This window comes from Camellia sinensis, chromosome 10 (assembly GCF_055761805.1).
Source record: "Camellia sinensis isolate YWXY chromosome 10, ASM5576180v1, whole genome shotgun sequence".
Lineage (NCBI taxonomy): Eukaryota > Viridiplantae > Streptophyta > Magnoliopsida > Ericales > Theaceae > Camellia > Camellia sinensis.
Genome location: NC_138970.1, coordinates 47189031 through 47199129, shown reverse-complemented (window position 1 = coordinate 47199129; position 10099 = coordinate 47189031). Strand labels below are relative to the sequence as shown.

At 29.9% G+C, this 10099-nt stretch overlaps 1 protein-coding gene across 1 annotated transcript; it reads left to right on the top strand.

Moving 5' to 3' along the window:
• The first annotated feature begins 347 nt into the window (after nucleotides 1-347).
• LOC145801090 (universal stress protein PHOS32-like) lies at nucleotides 348-2968 on the top strand. Its single transcript, XM_082891328.1, has 4 exons — nucleotides 348-717; nucleotides 836-945; nucleotides 2495-2613; nucleotides 2716-2968. Exons 1-4 carry the CDS (start codon nucleotides 543-545, stop codon nucleotides 2804-2806), a joined length of 495 nt encoding a protein of 164 aa, XP_082747454.1. The 5' UTR covers nucleotides 348-542; the 3' UTR covers nucleotides 2807-2968.
• Nucleotides 2969-10099: the final 7131 nt, after the last annotated feature.

Genomic DNA, 10099 nt, shown 5'->3' with positions numbered 1-10099 from the left:
AGGGGGGATGAATCATTGTTGCTATAATTAATTGCTATGCTTTTATTAATAAGTACAAATAATTTTATTTTCGATACAAATTCAGTGTGCCGTGCAATTTATTATTGTTATAAATTTTTTGATAATGAGATCATGGAACTATAACATGAACACGAGGGAACAACATTCATTAGTCTTCATTAATTTTCTACACGCTTTTCTTTTAATTCAAAATTTTCTATAATTAAATTCAAAATCCGATCCCGATTCCGAACCCGATCCAGATCCAGATCCAGATCAGAAACCGGGTCGCTTAGCTGGTTCAACTTTTTCTATAAATAGAGGCAAAAAACAGAGTTAAAGCTTACAAGCATCAAAACACCATTCCAAAGCAAACACAAAACCCAATCTCATCAACAGATTCTGTTTTTGTTTCTCTCTTTTTCTAAACCATTTATTTATTTATTTTTAGTTTCAACAATTCACACGCAAAAGCAAAGCTTGATTCTGTTCCTCTGATAAAAGGGTCAGGAATTAGTTCAAGAAGAAAGTAGAGAGAGAAAATGGGGAAAGACAAGAAAGTAGGGGTGGCGATGGATTTCTCGAAGAGCAGCAAGATGGCTATGCAATGGGCGATTGATAACTTGGCTGACAAAGGTGATACTCTCTACATCGTACACATCAGCACTCACTCTCTCGACGAGTCTCGAACCCTTCTCTGGTCTAAGTCTGGTTCTCGTAAGTACTTTTTCACTCACTCTTTCATCGTCATTTTTATATCGATTTTTGCTCGATCTGAATCTCTGATATGATTTGATTGAAAACTGATCTGGGTTTTTGTTTTTGTGTTTGTTAGCTTTGATTCCATTGTCGGAGTTTCGTGAACCAGAGATTATGAACAAATACCAAGTCAAAACTGACATGGAAGTTCTTGACATGCTCGACACTGCTTCTAGACAGAAAGAGGTTCTTTCCTCACTAATTTATAATAAATAAATAAATAATCCTCACTTGCCTAAGGTTTTAAATTGTGGTATCAATTTTAATTGAATTTAAATTGATCACGGTATAATAATAATAATAATAAGTATCAACCTATATATTTCATGAATCTTTTTTCTATAATCATCATCTGCCAAAAAGAAATTTATGAATCAACTATGAGTAACTATGAGTAATGCTAGGCAAGAAATATCAGAAAAAGTTATATGAAATTTTTTACTTATTGAATTACACATATAATAAATACCACAAAATAATCAAAGAGGAAAAATCTTCTTTATATTTTTAATTATGAATTGTTTTGAAAAAATAGTTAAAAGCTGGTTTTTTTTATTTTTTTTTAACTATTTTTTTAAAAACAACGTATAAAATATGAGAGATGATATGATTTAAAATAGGTTAAAAGTTAGAAGATGACTTGTAAGTTGTAATCATCTTATATTTCTTTCATAAAATTTAGCATTATTGATTAACTTTAAATTGATACGTATTGTGAAAAACAATTTTCTTTTTCACTAGTTTATGTATATGAATTGGCCTGTATTTCGCATGTCGGTTGATATTTTTAGTGGGTTTTTAGAATTTATTCTTTTATATTTTTTAACTTTTTAAAGAGAAAAGAATACTAATCAACAAAACTATTTAAAAATTACACATTATACATATGGAATGAGGCCAGATAGTGTGGGGGCTCATACTCATGTCAATAATGTATTGTTTATTCAATAATTTTGATAGTAAATAAAATATTTTTCCAAAAGAAAGTGTTTTGAAAATTGTTAAAAAAATATTTTTTTTGCAAGTGAAAGAGTTGATATAATTTTTGACTTTTTAAAATCATGAAAAATAATTTAATAATTTGTAAACTTTTTTATTTTTTTTTATAAATAAAATTGGCATTTTTGTATGTGTCCAAACACCCACTTAAAATCATATCCTTCCTTTCCTACCAATTGAAAAATGGGAAATAGACCCTCATAAATGTACATGTATGTAAATAAATATGATTTTTGTATAGAATTTTGGAATAGAAATTTTTTTTTATTTGAACGAAAAAAAAGGAAGCTTTGTGGGGGCATCATAGCTTCTGCAGGCCTGGCCTTCGTATAACTGGTTGACAGCTAGATTTAATCCAACTCATAGGAAGGGACTCTCTATCGGGGTAACTGCGTACTCTACACCCATTGCACAAGGTGATTGACAGCTAGATTTAACCCAACTCATAAGAAGGAATTCTCTGTCAGGGTAACCGTGTGCTCTACACCCATTGCACAAGGGTTAGGGTTTTGCGACAGGAAGATAGTGTAGTTATCCGAAGAAAGTTGTGCCCTCAAGTTTCGAACCTAGACATCTTGTGTGGAAGGAGTGTGTAGAACCACTGGACCAAATTGTTATCCCTATAATTTCAAATTGTTCTTGATTTATTTTTTATATAAATTTTATGTTTATAAAACATAATTATATATATAAATATATATGATTTTAAATTGAATTGAATTGAATATGATTGTAGGTAAACGTTGTTACAAAACTGTACTGGGGTGATGCTAGAGAGAAGCTTTGTGAAGCTGTTGAAGATCTGAAGCTGGACTCTTTGGTCATGGGAAGCAGAGGACTTGGCACCATCCAAAGGTACTCTCTCTCTCTCTCTCTCTCTGTTACACATATATTGATGGGTTTGTTTGATTTGGGTTGTTGATGTTGATGATGATGATGATGATGATGATCAAACAGGATAATATTGGGAAGTGTGTCAAACTATGTGTTGACAAATGCAGCTTGCCCTGTGACCATAGTCAAGGACTCAGATTTTCACAAGAACTGATCTACAAAATTGAAGAATTTATTTTCGTATCTCTACATACAGTAGTTTCCTTTTTCTTGCTATATATGAGTTCTGTATTTATGCGGTTTTCCTATGAATGATGATAATTTTATTTTTAAGACTAAATGGGAATTAATGATCAAACACTCTGTATTTGAATAACACTTGTGATTTTGGTTTGGCTAAATTCTCTCAATTAGTATATTTTTCCTTTTCTTGGTTTGTAGATATCTTTTTGAGATTATATTCATATCTGAACTTAACAACAAATATTCATATCCGAACTTAACACGGCAAGGGTGGAGGAACATGTTCCCTGTCTTTTTGTCTTTTTATTGGATATGAATATCTTATTAGGTTTGAAAAATTGAGTATTAGGTTTGAATATTCATATCTTATTAGTTTGAAAAATTGAGACATTCACTAATAAGAAAATTTAAATTTTTTTTGATGAGTTTTAGGCGATAAGATCATTCACTTAATGATTGAGTAATCTCTAGGCATCCACCTTCACTTTGAATTTATCTATGATTTATGATTATTTCTAACCAAAAATAATATTAATGACGTTAGTTGATCTCATCAGCCGTAAAAGCAAAAAAAAAATTGAAAAATGTTTGGGAGCTCTAAATTGGGAGTGCTAAAGGAGTTCTAGAGAGTGGGTCCCACTGATTGATGTGATGTTTTGACCTTAAATTTTTTTTTTTTTTTTGAATTTCCACCTCATTAGTGGTCCATTAGTACTCCCAAATTAGTGGGATGTATCATTGTTGAAAAAAGTTTAAGGGCAATGCCAGAGACTACTAAAAGTGGTGCTCTAAAAAGTAACCACTAATGATGTAGCATTTATTTTTTTAATAATAAAAAAAAATAGACACAACAGCATTGTAACAATGGGTCGAACCTACTGCCACATTACTAGTGATGACACTAATTAGTGCTCCTACTCATTTTTCTAAACATAAATACATAAAAGAAAACTGTTTCCGCAATTTGATGATGTAGAGTTTTATTTTCCTGGCAATTTCACACTACGAGCAGCAAAGGCAACAACATCAATAAATTAAAGAGAAAAGAAAGTGTATAGAAAAATCGATGTGCGAACCAATGTACACTTTTATGTGTACTTTTTCGTGCACGATGCTTTGTTATTTCGAGGTGAATACCGAGAGTTTGTTTGGGATGTGAGTTGTTTTTTAGACTTTTTTATTATTTTAGTTTGGAGTTAAAAAATCTCGTTTGAGATAGGATTTTTTGACTTTTTTAACTTTTGTGAGAAAAAAAATAAAATGATTATGATTTGAAGGTGATATTTTGTCTTATTGAATTAAAAAACCTATTTTACTTTTCTGTGATTAAAATAATCAAAAAAAAAAAATCAAAAACCATGCCAAACGAAGGCTGAAAAGGCTAGTAGGGGATCCCTGCCAGGCAGACTTTATTTGATAACATTGCAGTTGGCATACTCGTCAACCCAATTGCGTGAAGTGGGAAATTTCTCTTTTGTCAAAAGCTCTATACCCACTGCTTCGTCAGTGACTCCAACCCAAAACCCTATGATGCTAGCCGCAATGTCTAGAAGACCAATGGTTTCTTACCCTCCTTGAGTTGACCTTTGATCAGTTTCAGGAGCTCCCGAGCTTCTTCCATGTCTTTCTCTTGTTCCCTGTCCACTACAACAAAAACATACTTTAGTGGCACTACACTGGTGGCATATTTTTAAAAAATGTCACAAAAAATGATATTTAGTGGCACGTTTTTTAAAAATGCCACAAAATGATAAACATAAAAGGCTCTAGTGACATTTCAATGAACAAGTGTCACAAAACTACAACAAAACATACTTTAGTGGCACTACACTAGTGGCATATTTTTAGAAACAACAATGATTCATCCCACTAAAAATATCACTACTAATAGCACTAATGCATTAAAAAAGTAAAAAAAAAAAAAAAACACAACTCCAAGACCAAAACATCACATCATTAATGACGGGACCCACTGCCACCTAATTAGTGGGAGCACTAATTAGTGCTCCCAAGCATTTTTCTTTTAGAAAATGCCACAAAAATGATATTTAGTGGCAGATTTTTGAAAAATGTCACAAAACGACAAACATAAAAGGCTCTAGTGACATTTCAATGAATAAGTGTCACAACACTACAACAAAAACATAGTTTAGTGACACCATACTAGTGGCATGTTCTTAAAAAATGTCACAAAAAGAATATTTGGTGGCATTTTTTAGAAAAATGTCATAGAGCCACAAACATACAAAGCTCTAGTGGCATTTCAATTAAAAAAAGTGCCACTTCACTACAACAAAAATGTCACTACAACAAATTTACACTTTAGTGACACTACACTAGTAGCATGTTTTTAGAAAATGCCACAAAAATAAAAATTGACATTAAATGTTTTAGAAAAATGCCACAGAACCACAAAACATATAAGGCTCTAGTGACATTTCAATAAAGAAATGTCACATCAATTTTATGACATTTTATAAAATAATGACACAAAATTATGTTCGTGACATTTACCAACGGATGCTACTAAACTTTAGTTACAATGGCATTTTTTAAAAAATGTCAGGACACTAGATAGGTACAAATTACTTTTTATAGCACTTAGGTGAAAAGTGTCATAAACAAATATTTTATAGCATTTTGAGAAACGGCACTAAGCCAAAAACTTTCCAAGCTTATAATGACATTTTTGAAAAAACAAAAAATGCCAATATATTTTCTAAATTTTTAAAATGCAGTAAATGATTAAAAATAAATGAATTAAACTCAATATACACTATAGGAAAAAGCATATTCGGCGACTAAATTTCCTGACCAAAAAAATTTGGTCGCTGAAAGTAGCGACCAAAACAGTATTAGTTGCCAAAAGTAAAGCTTTTTGGCGACTAAACAACTTTAGTAGCCAAAAGTCTACAATTGGCGACTAAAACTAAGTTTGGTCACTGATTATATGGGTTTTAGTGACTAAAAAATTTTTAGTAGCCCAAAGTAAAGCTTTTTAGCGATTAAAAAAATTTAGTAGCCAAAAGTCTACAATTGGCGACTAAAAATAAGTTTGGTCTCTGACTATATGGGTTTTACCGACTAAAAAAATTTTAGTTGCCAAAAGTAAAGCTTTTTGGTGCCAAAAAAATTTTAGTAGCCAAAAGTCTACAATTGGCGACTAAAAAATAAGTTTAGTTGCCAAAAGTTGTCATTTTTAGCGCGAGAGAACTAAAATCCTAATGCGGGAATAAAATTTTTTGGTGACCAAAATTTTGGTAGCTGAAAGTGCATCTTCGGCGACCAAATCCGATTTTGGTCGACAAAAGTTAAGTTTTTTAGCAACTAAAAAATAATTAGTAGCCAAAAGTATAGAATTGGTGACTAAAAAATATTTTAGTCGCCAAAAGTGGTCTTTTTTTTTTATTTTGGTAGTAAATAGTTTATTTTACATAAATTATGTTCAATAAAATAATTATGTTTATACATATATTTTTATATTAATATGGAAGTATGTACTATATAAATAATATATGTTGCATATATAATCATGTGGTGCTATAGAGGTATAGTGGGAAGAGTGTGGTGTATAAGGTTTATGGTGCGGAAGGTTGGCAGTTCGAGTCTCCGCAAGAGCGAATCAAATTGTTCTACAACAAATTATCGTCATGAATGACACTTGATAGCGTCACGAATAGTGCCTACCATGACATTAAAGTGTCACTGAAAGGTTTTAGTCTTGATGGTGTAATGACACTTACAAGTGCCACTAACTCTTTTTTTAATGGCGCTTGATAGTGCCACAAATAATATCTACCATGACATTAAAATGTCATTGAAAGTTTTCAGCCATGATGGTGCAGTGGCACTTGCAAGTATCTACTATGGCACTCGTATCTACCGTGGCACCGATAGAAGTGGCATTTGTTCCAAATGCCACAAGACCAAAAAATATCATTAGAAGAATAGTTTTGTGGCACTTTCAAATGTCACTAAACTAAGAAAATGTTGCAGTGGTCTTTACTTGAGCAAACCTTCCAAATTGCTGCAAGCACTATACACCAAAGTATAAAATTAAGTGTGAATTTGCATAAAAGTGATGGGAGTGCTTGAAGTCAATGGAAGGATTCAGAATGTACCATTTGAGCCATGGTAGATTTTTAGCCCAATCCTAGCATATATATATATTTTTAACTTTATTTTATTTTATTTTATCTATCTTCATTGTTGATACGAGAAGTTGGTGTGCAACTTAAAAATTTGCGGCTTTATGGAAAGATAGGTTCTTGGGCGATGACCTTAATGATTTAATGGTTAGACTAACATTGCCTAAAATTGAAAAACTTAAGGAACCCAAAGAAATATCTTGAAAAATTGATAAAAAATAAGGTGTGTAATATAGATTCAAACTTGGCGTAATATTTTCACATCAAAATGAATTTAGTTCACATAGATTTTGAATTTTGGTAACTTTCCCGGTCTCCCTAGCATTGTTGGTCTAAATTTAAGAGGTCAAGATTGAACCTAATTGGGCTCGGCCTTAAGCCTCATTTGAGAAGTGACTTTTTAAGTAAAATATAAAATTGTTTGGTTCTATCTTTTAAAAACACTTTTCAGAAAATTCTACTTTCTTATTTTTCGTATTTTTTTGTTTTTATTGAATTTTTAAAAATATTTTAAGCAATTTTTTTTTTACTTTTTAGACACACCTAACATAAATACACCTAAAAAGTAAAAAAAAATGTAAAAAAAATCTTTTAAAAATTCACTAAATACCAAAAATACAAGAATTCAGTGCATTTTTTTGTATTTTTATGTATTTATTAATTTAAAAAAAATATTTTTTTTATAAATTTTTTACTTTTTAGATACATTTAAGTAAGGTGCATCTAAAAAAGTAAAAAAATATTTAAAATTTTAAAAATATTCACTAAAAACAAAAAAACACGAAAACCAAAAAAATTAGTTTTCAAAAAACTTAATCCAAAAAACTCAAATCAAACACAATATTTGTTTCAATTTTTTTTTTTTGATTTTTTACATAAAAAATGTGCAAAAGTATGGTGAATGAGAATAATTTAATTATTTTTTGTAAACTTTTTGATTTTTTGTTTTAAATTTTCTTTTATAGGTAAACTATATATTTTCTTCCCAAAGAGACCCTAATACTAATTGAACATTTTTGTTGACCATTATTCTGCTAGTAAGTAGCAAATCTGCAATGGATATGAAATGCTCAATTGGTCATTAACATTTCATCTGTATAAACATTAAAAGAGAGTTACAACTTCATAAATTTTGGAATTATGAGGTTAACTTCTATAATAGTCACATCCTCGATCCCTAAGGCTAAGTTTGGCAACTAAAAAATAATCCATCTTTTTATCTTTTTTCCATCACATTACCTTTCTATTTTTCTGTACATCTTTTTGTAAAAAGACAAAAAGTACAATTATTTAGGTCATCCTAAACAACTCCTAAATCTCTCTATCTTAAAGAATTTTCAGCTGGACGATATAATAAAAATCTTGAAACACAAAAATCTAAAAATATGATTCTACAATTAAAAATGCATTAAAATAAAAAAATTGAAAATTTGAGTACAAAGGATCTCATACTAGGAAAAAATATTTAGTGTCACGGGTATATATTATGTCAATTATAGATAAATATTTTAAATAAGTGTTACATACCTATGTACACGCGTTTAAGTTATTAACAACATTATCTTTACATTAAGTATTAATTTAAAATTATTACTAGCGAGTAAGATTTCATCAGTACAGAGGATCAACAAAATAAATTACTCTCACTGACCTTGAGATATATGCATGAATCACCTGTATTATACTTTCTCTCTCCTTATACTAGACTTGCCAAAACAAAATTGCAAAATTTGTTTTAGGCCTTTCAAATGAACTAGATATCCAACCAAAACTAGATAGGGGACTATAAAATTAAGAGAAGAAAAGATGTAAACATACCTTCTCATCTATGAACTTGGCCCAAAAACGAGCCATGGCTCTCTCATAAGGATCTTGAGGCAAGATGGTAGTGCCTTTCCAGGTCTCATCAATGTACTCAACAATGAAAACAGACACAATAATGGGTTTTCCATTGTGAAAGAGCACAGGAATCTACTGTCTTCTGCTATGAATTCATATTGAACACCCTTTAGTTTCAGAGCTATCTCTACTCTGCAACTAAATGGGCTTCCACAAACTCCAAACAACATCACTTCCTCTGCCATTACAATAACATTCTTCTTGATGTAGTATTTTTTTGCAAGTTTTAGAGGTTGGGTTTTCTTTACTGACTTGGTGGATTGGATTCTTATAGATGGACCTTCCTTGGAGTAACTTAGCCACCAAGATGTTTACCCAAAAAAAAAAAACTTAGCCACCAAGATTACGTTTCAATTTGATATTGCATAAATGATAAAGCTACATAAATTTATCTGTTAAAATAATGAGATTTATATTTAAATAAAACTTGACTATGCGTTAATTTTTTTTAATAAATTTCTAGGCAGAAATTTTAAAGAAATTTTAAAGAGTGTTATTTTTAATCCAAAAATTAGACCTATTTTTTAAATTTAACGAGGTGACAGTCTATAGAATATCTAAGACAACTCTTCCACTCTCTTATCTGTTCTCATCATTAATCAATCATTATTTTTACACATCGCTAACATTAAAAATACAAATACACCCCTTGAGATTGTGATTTTGAAAATTACATTTCACCTCTTAAGGTTTTTAATTTCATAACAAATTATCCATTTTATTAATAAATCATCAAATCAATTAACAGTTTAATGATATTAAAAATATGTTTCAATTAATAATTTATGTAATTTTATTATTGAATAGGAGAGAAATTATGAATTTTATTTTTTTTAGTTAATTTTGTTAAATAAAAAATTCTAATAAGGGGGTATTTGTAATTTTTCAAATCACAAGAGGCAATCTGTATTTTAAGCAAACCTTAGGGGGTGTATTTGTAATTTATCATTTTAATTTTAAATATTAGTAAGAGTAATAAATTTTTTAATTATTAGACACTAAAATAGTGAGGTTTATATTAATAAATACATTTGTGTTCAGTGACAAAAAAGAATAATACTATATGTACCAATTGGTATATCATTTAATGTACAACAAATGATGTAGCATAATTTTAATAATTTTGAATATTTATAATTTGTAAAATGGGTGAGGTCATAGTTTTGAAATGACAATGTCATAATATATGTTGGTATACGAATTGGGATACTAATTGA